The sequence below is a fragment of the Cucumis melo genome, chromosome 6 (assembly GCF_025177605.1).
Source record: "Cucumis melo cultivar AY chromosome 6, USDA_Cmelo_AY_1.0, whole genome shotgun sequence".
In the NCBI taxonomy this organism is placed as follows: domain Eukaryota; kingdom Viridiplantae; phylum Streptophyta; class Magnoliopsida; order Cucurbitales; family Cucurbitaceae; genus Cucumis; species Cucumis melo.
Window position 1 is genome coordinate 1,395,135 of NC_066862.1, and position 20,140 is coordinate 1,415,274.

General features: G+C 33.3%; 5 protein-coding genes across 5 annotated transcripts; 3 read left to right on the forward strand and 2 right to left on the reverse strand.

The window, feature by feature from the left end:
• Positions 1-486: 486 nt before the first annotated feature.
• Positions 487-8,842, forward strand: LOC103483275 (acyl-CoA hydrolase 2). The gene is made up of 17 exons (XM_008439832.2): positions 487-742; positions 860-952; positions 1,343-1,410; positions 1,488-1,560; positions 2,125-2,171; positions 2,274-2,399; positions 3,247-3,324; positions 3,856-3,943; positions 4,657-4,769; positions 6,495-6,557; positions 6,641-6,696; positions 7,399-7,503; positions 7,641-7,697; positions 7,839-7,940; positions 8,220-8,268; positions 8,345-8,413; positions 8,504-8,842. The coding sequence occupies exons 1-17, from the start codon at positions 727-729 to the stop codon at positions 8,579-8,581; spliced, it is 1,281 nt and encodes a 426-aa protein (XP_008438054.1). The 5' UTR covers positions 487-726; the 3' UTR covers positions 8,582-8,842.
• Positions 8,843-9,594: 752 nt separating this feature from the next.
• Positions 9,595-12,817, forward strand: LOC103483276 (F-box/kelch-repeat protein SKIP4-like). Its single transcript, XM_008439833.2, has 3 exons — positions 9,595-9,815; positions 11,338-11,855; positions 12,102-12,817. The coding sequence occupies exons 2-3, from the start codon at positions 11,374-11,376 to the stop codon at positions 12,694-12,696; spliced, it is 1,077 nt and encodes a 358-aa protein (XP_008438055.1). The 5' UTR covers positions 9,595-9,815; positions 11,338-11,373; the 3' UTR covers positions 12,697-12,817.
• Positions 12,818-12,907: 90 nt separating this feature from the next.
• On the reverse strand, positions 12,908-15,298 carry LOC103483278 (uncharacterized). The gene is made up of 2 exons (XM_008439834.3): positions 14,430-15,298; positions 12,908-13,360 (listed from the first exon to the last, which is right to left on the reverse strand). Exons 1-2 carry the CDS (start codon positions 14,668-14,670, stop codon positions 13,143-13,145), a joined length of 459 nt encoding a protein of 152 aa, XP_008438056.2. The 5' UTR covers positions 14,671-15,298; the 3' UTR covers positions 12,908-13,142.
• A 343-nt stretch (positions 15,299-15,641) lies between these two features.
• LOC103483279 (uncharacterized) lies at positions 15,642-17,960 on the reverse strand. Its single transcript, XM_008439835.3, has 2 exons — positions 17,652-17,960; positions 15,642-16,300 (listed from the first exon to the last, which is right to left on the reverse strand). The coding sequence occupies exons 1-2, from the start codon at positions 17,766-17,768 to the stop codon at positions 16,178-16,180; spliced, it is 240 nt and encodes a 79-aa protein (XP_008438057.1). The 5' UTR covers positions 17,769-17,960; the 3' UTR covers positions 15,642-16,177.
• A 913-nt stretch (positions 17,961-18,873) lies between these two features.
• LOC103483280 (uncharacterized) lies at positions 18,874-19,742 on the forward strand. The gene is made up of 3 exons (XM_051085896.1): positions 18,874-19,016; positions 19,133-19,194; positions 19,518-19,742. The coding sequence occupies exons 1-3, from the start codon at positions 18,959-18,961 to the stop codon at positions 19,641-19,643; spliced, it is 246 nt and encodes an 81-aa protein (XP_050941853.1). The 5' UTR covers positions 18,874-18,958; the 3' UTR covers positions 19,644-19,742.
• Positions 19,743-20,140: the final 398 nt, after the last annotated feature.

Here is a 20,140-nt window from a genome sequence, read left to right on the forward strand (position 1 = left end):
TAAGAGTCTATCACTAATAGACCATGTAGCAAATGTTGGTATATTACTGATAAACCATTTGAGTCTATCAACGATAAAAGCCTATCACTTATAGATTTTGTTATATTTGCAATTTTTTTAAAATATTGCTACATACTTAATAATTATTCTAAAAATTGATACCCATTATAATTACCCAATTTAAGGTCTTTTTCTGTTTTCGAGATTGTGTTCAATAATGTAAATATTTTACAAATTTATTATATTTTAAAAAAAAATCTGTGTTAATTTTCTAATTAAAAAAAGTGATTTTTATATAAATTCTCTCGTCAAATGAATTAAAATATAGTAAGGTTGGTAAGCATTTCAAATAGTATAGGTAAGAATATAGTCTCAATGGTCAAAAAGTTCATATGAATCACGTTTATGTTTTTTGTGAATTTCATGGTCCACTTTCCAATACTAAAAACTAAAAAAGGTTCCATTCCATACTATTAATATACTAAAAAAACAAAAACAAAAAATAATAATATGAATATATATTGTTGACTTGAACCGTCCAAAAGGTTATGAATCTTTCTCATATTTATGCTTTAAATCTATTAAAAATGAATAAAATCATGAAGCCGTAGCGGGAGGCATTCACGTAATTCCGTTGCTTATCTTGATCCATTACTTTCAGTTATTCCTCTTCGATTATCATCGATTCAACGTCGAATCGAAGACCACGCTTTTGATTCAATCGTCATGGACCTAGAATCAGGTTTCCCGAAGTCTAATTCGGAATCAAGAATCTTCTTCTTTTTCATTTCACCTCAATTTTTGTTTTGTAACTGAAATTGGGATGTTGTTAATTTGATTTTTTTTTTTTTTTTGGCAGTGATTGAGTTTCTTGGATGTGTTCCGCTGCTACAGAGGCTGCCTAGCTCGTCTTTAAGGGCAATTGCTGAAGTTATTGTCGTTAAGCGCTACGGTAACTTCTGTTTTCCACAATTTGTTCACAACTTTTGGTCCATCGTAATATGTAATTTGGCGATGAAATCAATTAATTCTTATGCTCTTACACTTTATCCAGTGAGTATGTAGTGAATAATGTGTGATTTAATGTTGTAGTGTTTGTTTTTCCTTTCGTATCTGATGAAAATTGTTGGAATCGATTGAACTGGCAGCAGTGTTGATAGTATATTTAATGTTAAAATTATTGTTTAACTGAAAACTTGAGGGGTTTTTTTTTTTTTTTTTTTTGAGTTTATGGCGATTACATTAGACAAGAATTGGTGCCGAGGCTATTGTGACTTAAGATTTATTAGCTAAAGTAATAGTTGTAATATCACAGTTTTAATTTGACTTTTTTTTTCTCCAGAGAGCGGAGACTACGTTCTTCGTGAGGGTGAAACGGGAGCTGGAATCTATTTCATATGGGAGGGAGAGGTAATCTTCTTTGGAATTTTGCGGTTGTTGGAAGTTTAGTTGGTCTTGAGAAAGTTTCTCATTCTTATGGTTTACAGGCTGAAGTACATGGCGTTGATGAAGATGGGGAAAATCGTCCGGAGTTTCAGTTAAAGCGTTATGACTATTTTGGTATTATAAATATTTTCTCATCAATTTAATATTTTGACGTATTATTGTCAGATCAACTTCTGTAGCCGTTTCCTTTCAATTTCAACTTATCTGATTTTCCACTCCTTCTCCGAATAGAGATCATATATAAAATGTATTTACTACTACCCTAAGAGAAATATAGTGATTTTCCCACTCTCTCAAAATGGAATCTATTCCAAACATGTATCCCATGGTTCCTTACTGTACAGGGTACACATATCTGAATTTTCTATTTTTAGATACTTTTTCAGGCTTGTTCCATTATGTCATAATTTGTAATCTTTTCCTTTTGGCTCTTCCACTAGATTGTTCTCTTCTGAATATTCTTCAACATATACTGTTTAGTCTTTATAACGAGTGAGTGATGGATTTCGTTTGCGTACCCATCTCTATATGCTCTATATTATGTGTTGAATTTGATGTACACTCGTTATCTTGTCATCATGGGGCTTATGCTGACAAAAAACACATTGTGGATTATGTCTGCTACATGAAAATATGGTGAATTCTGGAAACTAAGAATGAAATCAACTGGTTTTGCAGGAACCTTAGCGTCTGTACAGGATGCTGATATAGTTGCTCTGTATAAGGTAGGTTAGGCCTTCCGTCTTCTGTTTTACAAGCAAAATGCCTTTTCCTTGAGGTTATGCTATCTTCATGGTACCTATGTGCTTCTAATTGTTTTGTTGCAGCTTACATGCTTGATCCTACCTCGAGAACATTATTCATTGTTAAATCCGATGTCGATCTGGAATGCCGACAGAACTCCTGATGCATGTGCACTTGTTGAGAAAATATTGCACCTAGAGCCTCTGGAAGTATGTTTTTCTTGAATACAGTTTCAGTTAGAGCCCACATGTCCGGCTGCCATGTATTTAATGATCTCTCTGCCTCATTTCTCTCTCTATGACAATCATTTTCCCCAGAAGAAAGGAACTCACTTCTCCAGTACTTGTCCTAAGAATAAAGAATAAAGAAATTTGCAAAACGCTTCAATTTCTCTAGTTTGTTTAGGTTATACTTAGAGGATCAGAGATATCTCAAATTGTTTTATCTGTGCTTTAATAATTTTGTTCCAATTATATATGTGACAGCTTGTTTCTGAATATTATGAGTTTTGATGTATTTTTCTGTCTTTAATTATATATTTCAATGGCCAATAATTCTCTGTAGGAAGTTAGGAACTACTACTTTATCTGATTTAAATTTTCACTCAAATACAAGTTTTTGGTCAGCTTTGTTAAAAATAAAGTTTATTTCTTAAAACTTTAAATAATAGCTAATTAAAGCACTGCATATTATTTGAAATTCACTAGTTAGAGACATTTTGAATGTTAGATCGAAGTTAGTTTTAGTTTTATACATCAACCATCTCTTTAGGAATGTTACATTAGTGCATAAACGTAAATACTTCCCAAGGACATCAGTAAGTCTCATCCAAAATAAACTGAAAATGAGAAAATTGTCCTTGTTCCTAATGAAAATTAGAATTACACCGAATGAAGGTAAAATTGTGAGGAATTTTCTGATTGACTTGTTCCCATTGAATCATAGAATTATAATGAAATTGATTCTATTTTTTATTCATGACATTGTCTCCTTTGCCTATGAAATGCTGCTAAAATTGCTGATTCTGTTTCTTTCATTTTTTTGGATTCTCTGGAGGCAAATTTATTCCAAGGGATTACTTTACCCGAGGCTCCAAAGTTTGGAAAAGTTTTTGGTGGGCAGCTAGTTGGCCAGGTACTATTATTATTATCATTATTTCTTTTCTGGTTCCGTTCACCATCATTTTTCTCTCCTCCTACAAAATTGTGGTAGATATCGTAAAAGAAATATCTATATCTTTTTTGTTTTATAGAGTTCAAAATATACGGTGCTCTGCTGGATAGTTTGAAATCAATTAATCTTAAGTACACTTCAAATTTTTTCTTTCTGACGTCAACATGGTGCTTTATCACCCTTGATATTTTTGAAGTACAAAATGTTTGAGTGAAATATCCATTTTTCCATCTCTACTAATTTAGCAGTCTATGCATGTCTCACGATCTGGTGCTTGTCTTCTTCTGTTTTTTTTCCTTGAGTACCCATAGGGTACAAAAATTTGAACCTCCAACCTCAAGTAAAAGAGTGTATGTCAGGCGTCACTATTCTGATTTTGCTATCACATCACTTAAACTACTTGATAAATATAGGCTTTAAACATATTAGAGCAATATTGTTAATTCTTCTTGATACACAGAAGAGTTCACTACTAATTGCTGCATATTACAGGCACTGGCAGCAGCATCAAAAACTCTTGATTGTCTCAAGTTTGTCCATAGCTTGCATACATATTTTCTTCTTGTCGGGGATTTTGATAGTAAGTACATTTATTTGTGCTGGATCTTAATGGTTTTACTGCTCCGGTAACATACTCCCAGCTTCAATATCTAAGCCTATGTTAGTATCTTTGTGCGCTTGCACATATACTTGCTTCCTGTCTTCATCATTATTGTTTTAATGATAGTTCACTTTCAATTAAATTAATTTGCACGGTGATGACAATTAGCTAGAGAATGCTTTTTCCTCATAAAATGGTAGCATGGAGAATTTTCAAAATAAAGCGTTTTCTGGTCCCTGCAGGGACTTCCAATAAAATTGGAACGATACAAAATAAAGTGTTTTTTGATCCAAGGATATGTTTCCGTCACTTTTAATGATTTGTCAAAGCTGTGCAAGCTGGTTTCCTTTTACCTTGTGGGTTTTTTAACATTAACTTGAAGTCTTGATTTTATATGCCTTTATGATAGATTGAAGTTTGTGTGAAGCATATTCCGATAGGACACCTTCTGGAGCCTAGACCCTAATTGCAACTGTGTGCCACCATATGATGTTTGCGCTGATGCATATCCACATTTGGAGAGCAGGGCTTTGTTATGATAAAATTAACTTAGTGCACTTTCGGTAGGACCGTATCTATGTGACATACTTCAGATGGTGTGAGAAAAATAGAGCAATCTGAAATTAGACCAACTGTAATTATATCCTTGAAGTTGAAAAAGGACGCTAATCATTCACTTTTTACTTTTGTAGTGCCAATTATATATCAAGTTCATCGTCTGCGTGATGGAAGCAGTTTTGCTTCCCGGAGAGTGGATGCAATACAGAAAGGAAATATCATTTTTACATTGCTTGCTTCATTTCAGGTAATAATTACCAATCTGTGCATATTTAGACAGATAGCACTGATTGGTTATTATTTGATTCTCTAATAGACTTTTATTTGAAAAACCATGGATTGAAGTCTTCTCTTGTATCTATAATAAACAAAGATGTTTATTGAATATAAAGTTAGTTAAACTTTAAAGAAAACAACATTGGAATTTTAATTGAACTTGATTGTTTTTTAAAGATTTGTTAAAGCATCAAGCTTGTGTATTATTTGGGATTATTCTTTTTTAAGACTTGGCTCTCTCTCTTTTTTTCCTTTTTTTTTCTCTTGTTGAAATTAGTGAGTTTTGAGGATTTTTTATTTTATTATTGTCAAAATTAGTGAGCAAATTTAGAGAAAATTTAATCTAAGGGTAAACGTGGTAATAAATGTTTAAGTTTCAGGTGAAAATTGATAGCCGAGTTCAATGTACAAAATTGATTTTCCTCCCATGTTTTTTACTTGTTGAATTCCTTGCTATACCGTTGATTTGGGTTGTTGAATTGTATCTTGTTGTGGTAAGATATACTGTTTCAACTTGGCATGATCATCATTATGTACAGATTATGCTTAAACCTCAATTGATATAATATGAATAAACCAAAATTGATATGAAAAATATGAACCGTTTACGTTTAACTTTCTTCTAATATATTTTCAACAACTTTTTTTTTGTACAAATTGGGTTGGGTTGGTTTGAACCCGGGAATTCTTGGTCCTCGAGCACCTACAGGTGCTAATTGGGCTAAACTTTTGTTGGCAATATATTTTCGACATCTATTATATAATAATTTGCAAGCAGAAAGAAAGTTTTAAAGTTGTGAGATAGACTGTTTCAACTTGATAGAAATGATTAGAATGTCCTATAAACTAAGTATGGATGCTCTATTAGTAGATAATGACCTTGTTACTCCAAGGTTTAGAGGACTTTTTACACGAGCAGAGGCTCTCTCTAATGGACTTAGTTGTTTTTGTTAGTTCCATTAGTTTAATTGCAACCCTGACTATGCTTATGTATGCAGTAGGCCAGTAGCAGTATAGTGTAAAATTATGGCTTATGAATATGGAAGAAAACTTTGGTATATATTTATTATTGTTCTTTAACACCATCGAGAGTTTTATTTTGAGATATCAATTTAGGTCTGAGATGCTATAAGATAGGTAAAAAGAAACAAAAACTACACGCTCGAGAAATCCAAACAAGAGATGCAGCACCTAAATGAGTTTAAGAAGACAGATAGCACTGATTAGCTCATTTGTTTGATAAAATTCTTTCGAGAGAGGTAGAGTAGCAAGGGGAGGACTGAGGTCTAAAAATAAAATTTCCTGATAATTAAATTATATTTATGCCATAGGCCTGCAAGATGAAGAATGTATATAGAATTATTGGAACATCCTCCAAGCTAGGAAATTTTCCAAACACCTTCGAGATTTGCAATCACAACTTTTAACGAAAGACCAGGACTGTAAGAAAATAAATAACAAAGAAGTCAATATGATCAATTTTGAATAACATAGTCATAATTATCTGCGAGGAACTCCAAATGAAGCTCCATAACCTTCACTAGAAACTTATTCTCAGAATAATTTTATTTAAATTTTGAGTTGATAGATCTCAGGAAATTAAGTAATTCGAAAAGAAATTTCTTCCCTGTTTCGACACTTCTATAGTTTTGACTGCAATATTTTGATTGTTAAAATTATAATTGCTTATTCACAGAAAGAAGAAGAAGGATTTGACCACCAGATAGCAAAAATGCCGCCTGTGCCATCTCCAGATACGGTGACTAAAATTTTGCAACCTATATGTTCCACAATTTCCACCAGAGAATTGCCATTTTCATATTAATCTTGATTATACTACAGCTTCTATCAATGGAAGACTTGCGTGAGAGGCGCCTTACAGATCCATCTCTTCCAAGGTAAGATTTATCTGTTGTCCACCACTTTAGATTTTCTTTTTATGGGCTCTCCAACCATGTAAGTTAGTTGGTACGTTCTTGCTTGTTCTTCCTTTAAAGGATTAGCTTTTCAGTTGGTTTTGTTCTTTTTTATGGGAGGTTTATGTGGTCCAATATCAGAAACTTTTATTCTGATATTTAATAATATAGGTCATGCAGTACCCGGTATATGAAAATATATATATTTTTCTTTTTAAAAAAGATACGTTTTGGTCAGGAGGCGCACCCAAACATCTTCACTAGGCACCCTCATCACTCCCGGGAGTATGAAAATGTTAATCCACTTAGTTTGGTGGAATCGCATCTAGTTGGTTTTATTTTGATCAGAGTGTAGGTTAAAGTTAGACTATTTAATGTGCAAAGTCTCTGACCGAGTTCTGGTGAACTAATAGAATCAGCTACGACATTCCTTTGGAAGTTTCATTTTATATGAAACTCGTAACCGAAAAGAATGAATTGCAGGAGTGGAGCCTTACCATGTGATAGACTCGTATTAAATGTTTATCATGAAAAAATGACTTAAGATGCATTTACAAGTGGATACGCAGGCTTACCGCTTACTTAGTCATAGACTCATTAAATGTTAAACTGCCGATAATGTCATTTTGGATAAGTACCTGAAACTATGATGCTGATAATGTCATTCACTATTGGTTCTATTAGGACATACCGTAACAAGGTAGCTTCGAGGACGTTTATTCCTTGGCCGATTGAGATACGATTCTGTGAGCCTAACAATTCAACAAACCAGACCAAGTCTCCTCCTAGGTACATTGTTGCAATTCTCATTTCAGTTAATGGTTTGGCTATAACACCTTTTCGTATGTCGATGGTACAATGATTATAGCTTTTCGTATGTCGATGGTACAATGCATTATGTAAAAACAACTGAAACTATTTTGCAGTTTGAAGTATTGGTTTAGAGCAAGAGGAAAACTATCAGATGATCAAGCCTTGCATAGGTAAGCAGCTTATTGAGTTTCATAAGTTATGCCTTTTACAATACTTACGGGGACGAAAATTGACAAGAAAACAACTTCGTAAAACCCTTTCTCATGTATACACAGAAATTGATGCTGTATGAAATGTATTGTTATGTGCAGGTGCGTTGTAGCATACGCATCTGATTTGATATTTCTTTCAGTAAGCTTGAATCCCCATCGTAGGAAGGGTTTGAGGACAACTTCCGTAAGCTTGGATCACTCGTAAGTGTTTCAATGATATATTTACAGTTTTCTTACTTTCAATTGTTTGACATTTCATTCTCTTTTGAAAAGAAATAATAGCCAAACAAAAAATTAAAGAATATAATGGCATTCCTTTTGTCGAGGTCAATAATTCCCATTTCATTCTCACGAGTATATATAACACAAGATGTTGTGACATCAGAGGCACCATTTAAAAAGATTGTCCGTGCATTGCTTTATCGTTTTCAAAAATGTAGATCGGAACTTACGACCTCCTTTATATTCATCTCTGTCCAGGATGTGGTTTCATCGACCTTTAAGAGCTGACGATTGGCTGTTATTTGTAGTAAGTATAATGAATGATAGTATTTCATTGAGTTTTGTTTGTACTTTTAGAAATATGCTAAAATAAGCATTAACAGATTGAAGCGCCTACTGCCTACAATGCTCGCGGTTTTGTTGCGGGTGAGATGTTCAACCAAAAGGGCGAGGTAAACGAGACTAACTAACTACCATATGTTCCTCTTAGCTCTCTCTCACTATTATGTTGTCATGAACTGAATTGCGTGCATAACGAGCAGCTTGTCGTGTCATTGACTCAAGAAGGCCTCATTCGGAAGGCAAGAGCGCCAGAATCGGTTCCGGCCTCGAAGCTATGAAAAATCTCATCTAATGTGATAGCTTTCAATCTAGAGCCCTAGATTATAGTATCGATTTTGAAGTCTCAACATGCCAGCGGATAAAATGTGTTTGTAAAACCAATTTGGTTCTAATGATTCAGAAATGTTTGTATCCCATGAGGATCAAAGTTTACTTGGTTGCAAATTATGTTCTCTTAGTTGCAGTGTAAAAGTATAATACAATATAAAAGAGTTTGCATATTTAATAAAATTTAAATTTAACTTTTGGACTCCATTAAATCAATCTGATAGATTTTTATTATATTTGTAATTTTTTTTAAAATGCTATATACTTAATTATTAGCTCTAAAGCAGTATTTATTACGATTATCTTTATTCTCTTCTGCGCATGTTTTATCTTGTTATTTTGAAGTTGAATGACTTTTTTGTGTTGAATTTTTTATGAAATTATGGATTTAGATTTAAAACCTAACCACTTTGCATTATGATATTTGATTATAGGGTTAAAAGTTAAAAATCTTGAACGGTCTTGTTGAATTAAAAAATACTTTTAACTTTCAACTAGATCATAATTAAACCTAGGATACTTCAACTTTAGAATCATTCATAAAATGTGTTTTTAATTACTCGAAATTAATTTAATCCCTACTTGGGAAGACCCATACTCATATCTAATTACCCGATTAAATTATAAATTTATAGCTCTAAACTTTTAATATCTCTAAATTTTTAAATTTGTAAACTCAAAATTGCGTAGATTTTTTAAAATTCACAAGTGTTTGAGAAAACATTAAAAACTTAAGCTTTTAGTAAATATAAAATTCAAATATATATATATATATATATATATATATATATATATATATATATATATATATAAATAATAGATCTATGTTTAAAGACTTTTGAACGTATCCCATACCTATTGGATTCAAAATTAAAAATCCATAAACTCAGTTAAACGTAAAATTAAAGGAAAAAAATGTAATTACATACTCAAACTTTTAACACGAAAAAGTAGCCAAAAATAATAAAAATTGAAGATGAGAGTTTTTACAATTTGAGTAAAATTAAAGATCGGAATACCTTTTTCCTTTTTCCTTAATTGAAAATAAAATAAAAACTCGGAAAGTATAATGACAAATCTACCCCCAGCATCTTTGGCTTTTGCGTGCTTTCGTCTGATTTCCTTTTACCAGCTCCTCCCGTTGCCATCGGATCCATCTCATGAACTTCCAAATCTATTTCTTCTGTAAGTTTGATATGTTCGTTTTCGTTTAACGTTTCGATTCGTATTTTTTTCTTGGTTTGTTATCCTTTTTGAATGCCTTCAGTATTTGATTCGTTTGTTAATCTCGGTGAACTGGATAATTCTCGTTCTGTATGTACAATGCAGCTGTTTTCGAGATCAGATTATGGTTTCAATCGGTTTTTCTCGATCCATTTGGTAGATGTCGATTTTTTGGAATTAAAGATGAAATGGATTTTCGGTACTAATTTCTAGATAGATATACGGCTGCTTCAGGTCCTGGAATACGGGACCTGTCGAGGAATAATTCAGGCAACACGAAATAGAGAAGTGAAACTGTAATTGCTTGTCTGTGGAAGACTGTTTTGAATACATTGTTTTGTTTATGAATTTGCTTGTAAATGAACACTTCAATTCTCGTAAAAATAAAGGGAAAATAACCTTTAAAGTTGGCCATTCAAAGTTATTTTCACTGAACTTCTGTCCTTGATAACGAGCTTTCTCAAGAAATTCTTACATCCTTAGGGCTTAAACGTGTAGTTTCTGAAGTAATTCGGAAGTTCCTACAAAAATGGACAATGCCCTATACTATTGTTTGAACTGTTGATTTACCTAATTGAAAATAACAATTAGGTTAAAGACGAAACCTAGTAACCAATCATTGGTCCCATTTGAGTATCTCATAGGATAGATCACGATAGAAAACTCACAAGAATTGGTAAAGTGATTGAGTTTAGTTGTTCTAAAATTCTTGACTCTCAAGACAGCAATATAGAAAAGACTAAATTGTTTCACGGACCAATAGAATCAGAAGCCTCTTTTGTCTAATGGCTGGAGAACGGGTTTATTCACATTTTATTTGATGATAAGAGCAAATATCAAGCTAGTGTTACTGAGAGGAGAATTAGAAATGTCTTCTACATTACCCATAACATAATTTCATAATTTCATAGTCATTTGGTCAAAATGCTACATGAAGTGCATAAGCCAAATGAAGGAAGGGAAAGACCTTAGATGTAGAAGATTTGATATACTTCACAAATACCGAAAGATGCTTTGCTTTATTTAGGACAATAACTTTAGTTTACTATGTTTTAACTGAAGAGATTGATGTCACTTCAATGATCTGGTTGAGAGTGCATGCTGTATAACTTGTCTCTTATGAACATCCTGCTGCTCAAAACAATGTGCTTCAGGCATTTTTTCAAAAATAGTTTACACAATTAGATAAGCTAACCCTATTGTGCAAAAATGATCAGAACTTGAGCTTTAATAGGCGACTAGACCTCAAATTCTGAAAGGTGAAATTGTTTCTGGAACGTTTGGACTCTAGCAGAAAGATAATGATTGCAGATTTCTTTTGACAGATTCAGACTCCCTAATTTTGTGCCTTAAAATAGATTCGGGTGGTTATCAACGATCATCTTTGTTATGCTCATGGAATATAAATTGTGCTCTTCTGAGTTCTTTGGACTGCATTGATGCAGCATTTCTGAGCAGTGCATATTCTTTTTTGACTCTGCAGGAGTTTTTTAATGGCTTAAACTTCTCGATCGGACTTATGGACAATGTTTTAGGTTCAAATAGTCTTGAAGAACTGACCCCACCACCAGGGCGATCTCTGATACACTCTCTTCCAGATGACATTGCTCTTTCCATCCTCTCAAGGATTCCTCGAAAATACCATCAAAATCTAAAATGTGTCTCAAATAGATGGAAAGATTTAGTGAACAGCCAAGAGTGGTATGCATGCCGTGAGAAGAATAATCTTGCTGAGACTTGGATCTATGCTTTGTGTAGAGACAAGTCTGAACAGCTTTCTTGTTATGTGTTGGATCTTAACTCATCAAAAAGGTGTTGGAAACAGATGAAATGTTTGCCTACTTGCAGCTTTAAAAGGAAGGGTATGGGGTTTGAAGCAATGGGAAGGAAGCTCTATGTATTAGGTGGTTGCAGTTGGTCTGAAGATGCTACTGATGAAGTTTACTGCTACGATACTTCCATAAATAGTTGGAGTCCAGTTGCTCCATTGTCATCGGCTAGGTAATGGTTATTCTTATACACAACCTTAATACTAATGATTTTCGTTAAAAAAAAAAAATTACAAAGTGGATTTGTTTCTACACTGAATTTGTTTGATAAAATTTCAACCATAAATTCAAAAGTGCTATATTGACCTTTGGTTTATTTTTTTGACAAGATATTGACCTTTGGTTTATTAGTAACATATTTGCCTATGCACGATTTTCTTCGGTTTTACCTTAATACTTGTATCATCATGATATTCAGATGCTACTTTGCATGTGAAGTCTTAAATGGAAAGCTCTATACCATGGGGGGGTTATGTCCCAGTTCAGGTGATCGACATTCTTGGGATGTATATGATCCGTGCACCAACACATGGGAATCTCACTTGGATAATACAAATATTCAGAATGAAATTGAAGGTTCTATTGTGATGGATGGAAAGATATATATCCGTCTTCGATCTGTAGATTCTCAAGTGTATGCTCTAGTTTACGACCCATCCAGCGGAACGTGGCAGCACAGTGACTCAGAAATGGTTTCAGGATGGCGAGGTCCAGCAGTTATCGTTGACAAAACCCTTTACGTCTTGGATCAAAGTTCTGGGACCAGATTGATGATGTGGAACAATGAAGACAAGGAATGGATTCCAGTAGGGAGATTTTCTGCCCTTCTGACAAGACCGCCATGTCAACTTGTCGCCGTTGGGAGAAAAATTGTAGTTGTAGGGAAGGGACTCAGCAGTGTCATCTTTGACGTTAGCAACGTGAGGACTATGGAGGGGTTGATGGTGAGTTCCTCTATACCAAGATCAGATTCTGATATTGATGTACTTTCCTGTAAATGTATAACAATTTAAGAAGCCACCACCTGATAGAGAAACCTCCCCTCGTGGCTATACCATAATGTATATTACATACTCCTCTTTGTTGATGTTCTCAATGAATATCAATATAAAGTTCTTGTGATTATCCCTATAATTGAAGGAAGATTGTATTTGTTTTCTTGTTCGTAAATGATATCGATAATACCAAAAATGAATACAAGAGGATGATAGGAAAAGGGGAAAGTTGAAGTAGAACTTTCTAGTCCAATATTTCAATTATTTTATACATCAACAAATGGAAAACTAAAGCTTCAGTAACCTTATACACAAAACGTTATGCTACATATTCAGCCCCTTTTGACAACACATTGTAAAGCTCAATACACTAAACATCTAACTCAATAATGATACTACACTCAAGACTTCCTTGTAAAAGTAAATTGTCACTAAAATAACAACCATAGGTATCCCAGTTAAATTCAGCTAGTTTTTTTCCTTTTGAATGCAGGATGTATGACTCCATTATAAGAATCCAATTTGTCAATTGTTGAAATACAGTCTTTCATCCTCTTCAGGACTGTTGGGATCATAGTAATATTACTTGATATTTTATCTTTCATCAATTGTATCTTCTTTGCGGTTTCTAAACCCTCTTCATGAAGGATTGTGTCTTCACCTCTTGTGGTTTGCTCATCATCTGCATGATAAAGGAATTTGTTAATTAGATCCAATAGCTGAGTAACAAATATATAAATCATTAGAATAAAATTTTGTCCTAATATCAAAGAAATAACTCGTCAGGACAAACCATACACTAGAATGAACGTAGTTCAACCGACCTAGTGTTGTTTCATAAATCTCGGTGTTAGAGGTTTGATCTCACACCCCGCATATTGTTAAGAAAATACAAGCATGCATACATAGATATACGATAAGCTCACTATGAGTCCAAAAGGTTAATAATTGCTTTTGAGTCTTAATATACAGAAACAAAAATGTGATTTAAGAGATGAGAAAGATCTAAAATGGGGACGACATGCAGACTTTGACAGACCAATGAGATTAAGAGATCAAAAGGAACACAAAAGCAGGGGGATGAAGCAAATTCATCCCAAAATCTAAAAGAAATTTCATGAAGGATCGAAATCAACAAAAATACTAGAGGTATGGTACACAAAAAACAATCAATCAATCCCAAAAGCTAAAATAAATCCTAGTCTAGAGAAGTCCTGGAATTTCTCTCAACTCAGATCTCCCATAAGACAACCTAAGACCCTTATTTTTAAGCTTAGACTAAAGCAAGAATTAAGACTTCCATTATGAACTTTTGATGCAATAGTTGCATTAGAATGTTTGCTGCAGAAAGAAATACCCACCCAAACAGCAAGAATAGTGAAAACTGGCTCAACAACAAGCAATGAGGAGTTACAAGATAACTAAACTCAATAGGACATGGGTTGTAAATTTAAAATATGAAAGTTTATATATACAATGTAATATTTCTTCAGAGCTTGTACACACAATCAATTTATTCCCCACACCAAAAGAAGTACAGAGGCTCACTTTTTTCTTATATCCTTTTTGGTTGGAAAAAACCAACTTTTATAGAGGAAAAAAAATACCCACAAAATGGAGAAACCCTAAAAAGACTCCAATCAAGCAAAATAATAGAGGCAGCAAATCTACAAGTTCCGAGCAAGAAAGAAAATTCACCCGAAGCACTGTTAAACCTCAAACAAACTAAAATTACAGTCTTATAATCCCACCTTCATGATACGGACGAGCAGATATTCCTGGTTCCGAAGCTATGGCGAGAGGCCTCGAGGATTCAAGTAACGAACAGAATGAGGACTTGATTTCAGCCCACATAGTGGATCTGTAGTGAAGAATCCTCTGAGCCATTTGCTGAACTTCAAGCTCCAGCTCCTCAAGCTCAGAATCGGGCTCGGTTTCTTCGGATTCAAATCCAGAAACCCCGGCATCTTCACCGGGTTTGTCTGAGGACATGTTTGAGTTTATAATCACAGCCAGTTTCTAGAGAAAGTAGGATTGAAAGATCTGAGAAATGAAATCCAGTTGGGTGTTCGAATGGAATCGAACGAGAATCTTGAGAATTTGGAGGGCAATGTATTTTGAAATTTGAATGTTCGACATTGAAATGGAATTGGATTGTGAAATCGATTGGCCGAGAAAGGCCGCTCCAACCAGTCGGGTCTTGAAGCCCCGATCGGGCCGCCCGCCAAATATTAAAGGATGAAAATTGAACATTGACCGTTGATCCCATGGCCCAATCATAAGCCCAGCCCATTGTTATTATTTATTTATTTCACATTTTATAGAGTAATTTACATCAAAGCAACAAAAACCCAAATATTTACAAACTCGTATAACAAAATAAGAAAATTCCATGACTCGCGATCATTTTTTCATAAATTCCATATATGTCTTTGTGATTTATTAATCTTAAATCATCTCAATGCAATTAAGGCTCGAGATTAAATAACTAAAGGTAAAAACCTTACAAAACAGCAGAATTCTTTCATCTTAGGCCATTTTGATACCAAGGTCTGAAATGCAATAACTAAAGAATAACTATTTTATCCCGAAACATCTTGAGACAATAATATACCTGAATCGTGTATCAAAATCTACACAATCGTTTATCTTGTACATGTGTTCAATTTATCTCGTGTTAATGGGAGTAATTTTGGTATTTTACGTTGTTGGCCTATAATTTTCTTTTCAAAATTGTTTTATACGGTAAAAATATTTTGTTGATTTATTATATTTTGGAAAATGAGACCCGTACTTTATATTCAAATTTTAAGGTTTGGATGAAATGTTTGTATCTATTTAATCCATAAATGATTTTAAAATAGTTGATTGGTATATTATCAAATGGTTATTTTTATTGTAACTTAACTTTGTTTTTAAGTTCTTTGAAAAAAAAAAAAATCAAACGGTCACTAGTACAAGGCTAAAATTTCAACATTCCAGAAATCATATAAAACAAATTATGGTCGATGAGCATATCAGGTTGGCAATTAAATAAATATCACACTTCCTCCTATTGTTCGAATTCTCACTCCAAACAAGAATTAGTGACAACAGAAATGGAGAGAGAATCCATCTCAGCAAGCATTCCACTTTCACGGAGTTACCATACCCTCCTCTTTGTTCTCACGATAAAGAGTTGCTTCCTAAATAGTGAATCCCATACTAATGTCAGATAGATTCGACCTTATTTTTAGAAGGGTACTGATGTGGAGAACCCTACACCGATCCAGGAATATGCTTCAACTAATTTGAATCTCTGAGGTTAATATGCTAAATGGGTTTGGTCAGAACCAATTCCTTAAACATCTTAAAGTCTAAACAAACTGCATTATTTTACTCCTCCAAAAGGTTTACCCACGCTTGATATCAACCTAAGCTTTAGGAAATGTATAACAAAAAACTGCAGATTCAAGATATATATACATAAATTCGTAACCAAGTCCTTGAAGTCTACTTATCATGCATTGTCCTTGACGCCATTTGAGCCGAGCTTCTCTCTTTGACCTTCTTGAGATTGATTATTTGATCCAAAGATGAAGCCCTTTATCGAACTTTCTGCTGACAGTATAATCTTTTTGACCTGCCATTCCCAGATTAGGCCATTAGAATTCAAAACTATATGTACAATCTTCTTGACATCTGGAAATTCGATCAAACACCAATCAAAAGTATAAAATCTGATAGAATATTAGGGACCCGTTTAGTAATCATTCTGTTTTTAGTTTTTGACAACTGTGCTTGTTTTCGAGTGATTTCTTACTTTAGGATTCTCATAATTCCTATATGAACATGTGAATTCTCAGCCAATTTTCAAAAACATAAACAAGGTTATGGAAAGGACTTTGATTTTGAAAACAATCTAAAATTCTCTAGACCACACGACGAAGAAAGTAATGTTTATATGCTTAATTTTCAAGCACTAATAACGTAAAATCAAATAGTTACCAAACGGAGCCTAATTTATAGGTATTTATGCACAAAGATTCATCAGAGCATAAGATTTTCCTGTGTTGTAACTAGTAAATAACTTGCTTTTCAGTTGTTTATTATAAGTAGAAGCAGAACCCTAATGACTTCTCAATTCAACTTATAATTTTCATTAGTTAAATGACTCTTCTAGCTTCTGACTGTAATAGAAAGGGAAACTTCAATCTTTACTCTTAGTTCTCATATCTTACTGCAATAGCAAGAAATCATCAGTAACAGACAATTCTAGCAAGACATGAACTTCATTGGAAGTGATACTCAAAAATTAAACACTATAACGAATGGTAATTAGCCATTCATGAAACCACAAACTAAAGATTGTTCTTATTATGGATCAGAATCATCAGATGAACGTAATATTTTTTTTTTATCGATTTGACAATGTACTGGAAGTAAAAAATTTCATTTAATTAAGCTCAATGTAATGTAGAGTTAAAGCCTCAACAAATTTACAACACGATAACTTATCATAAACTACACACAGATCGCGTTAAACAACTGTCAATTTAGCGAGGAAAACAGGACCGACGAAGAATTTAGAAAATAACATAGGTTCTCCACACTTAATTCAAGCCCTAAGCATAATAAACAACAAATTCTACACTGTCAACAAAAATTACGAACAATAACAGAATAAAATACGACTGGAAATCCAAGAATCACAGAGCTTGAACTACACGACACGAATAACAGAATAACCGATTAAAAATCCAAGCCATTGCAAACGCAATTTAATTTCCACTTGGAAAGAATACGGATAAGACAAATAAACTCTACAAACAAATCCGCGTTACATTTGCACGATAACAATCCCTAGGTTGCTGAATAGTAAGAAGAAACTGGCGTACTAAAAATCCAAGATCTCAGTGGTTTTTTCCATGGATTTTCTCGGCGACCAAACAGACAATGAAAATTTTTTAAGGAGAGATGGATAGAGGACTCACAGGATCGAGAAAATTGGGCTGAGGACCATAATCGGCGGTTAAAAGAAAGTATGAAGCAGTGACAGTGGCCACCATAGTTGTTCTTCTCAGCAACTTGTCTGTTCGCTGATTCACCATTTTTGTATCAATTCGACCTCTCAATTTGTAATCAATTGCTCGAACGGAGGAGAAATCGCGATTCCTCTTTAACCGCTTTAAACCCCTTATATATATATATATATATTTCTTTTATTACGAGAAGAAAGTTTATGTTAGCATTTTAGTTTAGTTTATTAAAGTTAGTGGCAAGAAATTCAATATTTTTTCTTTTTCTTATCAAAATTGCTTGAATAGTAATGGTTGGCCTCCAATATTGCATTGTCTTTGTCGTTGTCATAGACCTCCCCTGAGCTTGACTTTTAATGGACTTCTTTGGATTCGATCTATCTTTTGAGTTAACGGATGTGAAAGATCGTCATATTGATGTTGCGTTGAGTCGACCACACTTATTATGATGGTTTGAATTTTGAATCTAACTCAAAAATTATCCAATCAGTACTGTTGCATCTATAATACATGTCAACGCATTTAGTTTAGAATACAAGAGAAATAAAGAAACATTAAGTAGACCAAACACAATGAATTCACTTGCCCGGAATTATTTCCAAACTAAATCAACGACATTTGTTGTCGTTAGGCCATAAAGTTACAATGGTGCTTAATAAATTACAACCCTTCAATGATATCACAACAATATAAGTTATATAGAGGATCAACAATCAGAAACTAAATCCTATTTAAATATCATAGAAAATTAAACAATCTTTATCTTTGGAGGTCAATACACCATCCAAACCCTTAGAAACAATCTCATGGAGGGTCAATATGTTAACTTAAAAATAATTTAATTGATTAATATATATACCACCAATCAATACGTTAAATTTTTGAATCCTTCACTCTCAACTATCAAACTCAAATAAGATGTATCGGAAAAAACGACATAATAATTAAAACTATTTTAAGTTCGAGAATACTAAATTATTGACGTTTTTTTAAAATATAATTGAATATATATTTTAAAAAACAATGAAAAAAATACAATTTAATATTTTATTTGTTAAAGCATATGATAATCCATAGATTAGCTTAGAGCATTTTGACTTTTTTCAGTTTTATTTCTTTCACTTTTAGCCGATATATATATATATATATATATATATATATATATATATATATATATATATATTACATAAATTTGAGCTAGGGTTTAAGAAGACTGACGTTGGGGATATCATCGAGCAAATTTCTGGCGGCAGATCAACAATATGTCGAAGAAGAACAGTCTTTCGCGCAGGAAGAAACAATATGAATTCGACCTTCAAAGTAACGTCTAGTCATGGATTAATTTTTCGAATAATTTGTTTGTTCGTTCGTTCGTTCTAGTTGATTCACTTTTTTCGTGGTTCTTATGTAATGTTCTTACTTGCCGAATTGAATAGGGGAAAAACAAGAAAAAGAAAAGGCTGCAAAGAAGCTTCAAGCAAAGAAGAATAACATGAAAGTAAATCTTTCTCTTTCACTCTATTGAATCCAGAAGAGTAGAATTCATTTACAGAAAAATGTCCAAGTATTAGGGGAAGAGAATGAATGATTATTGTTTCTATTCGGTTTACACTTTAGTAATTTAGGAATTTCATCATATGAGTAATTTTCTAGTTTTTACATGCTCCAGTAGGATTGTGAAGTTCAATGACTTTCTACTGCTTAATTTGTTGGGTAATTTGGCAATTTTCGATGGATTTGAAACAAGTTCTGTTTGTTTGTGTGCTTGTTCTTTTAATATCATTCGAAAGTCTCGTGATTTTCGTATAATTTTGTTCATAGGTTGATGGTAGTGGAAAGAAAAAGAAGGGTGGAGGTGGATTTCAAGTTGGGAAGAAAAAAGTGAAGACCAAGTTGACGGCAGCAGCAAAAGCAAAAGCTTCTCAAGCTATGGACCTTGATAAATGAGGTTTGATATGTATATTTTTTGGCCTTGTATGGATGAATTGACATATTGATTTAGTTTTTTATATTTGTAATAGAAAGAAAAAACCTCCATTCGTAGTACGCTTTGATCTTCACTCGCTCTCTTTTGATCTCTAATGTGTTGAGTACTGATTCGAATCTGATTTACAAGAGATTCTTATTCATTATCTAATACGAAATGCAAATTTAAAGAAAATGTTCCATCATTTGAACTCGGAAATTTGTTTGCTCTGTCAAGAATATCTCTTTCTTTTTCTTGCTTTCTTAGGTGTTCAAACAAAAAGTAAGCCCATCATCTCAATCTTGAATCATATTACTAGCAGTATCGGATCATTTCATGTCTTCATGAGTGTCTTCTAATGTGAATGTCTTTAGAAACTCGAATTATAATGTATCTGGTCGTCTAGTTTGAACTGGAAATTGGGTTGTGTCGTTTGATCCATGAAACTGTTTTTGTTATCATGTCTTTAGGTTGGCAA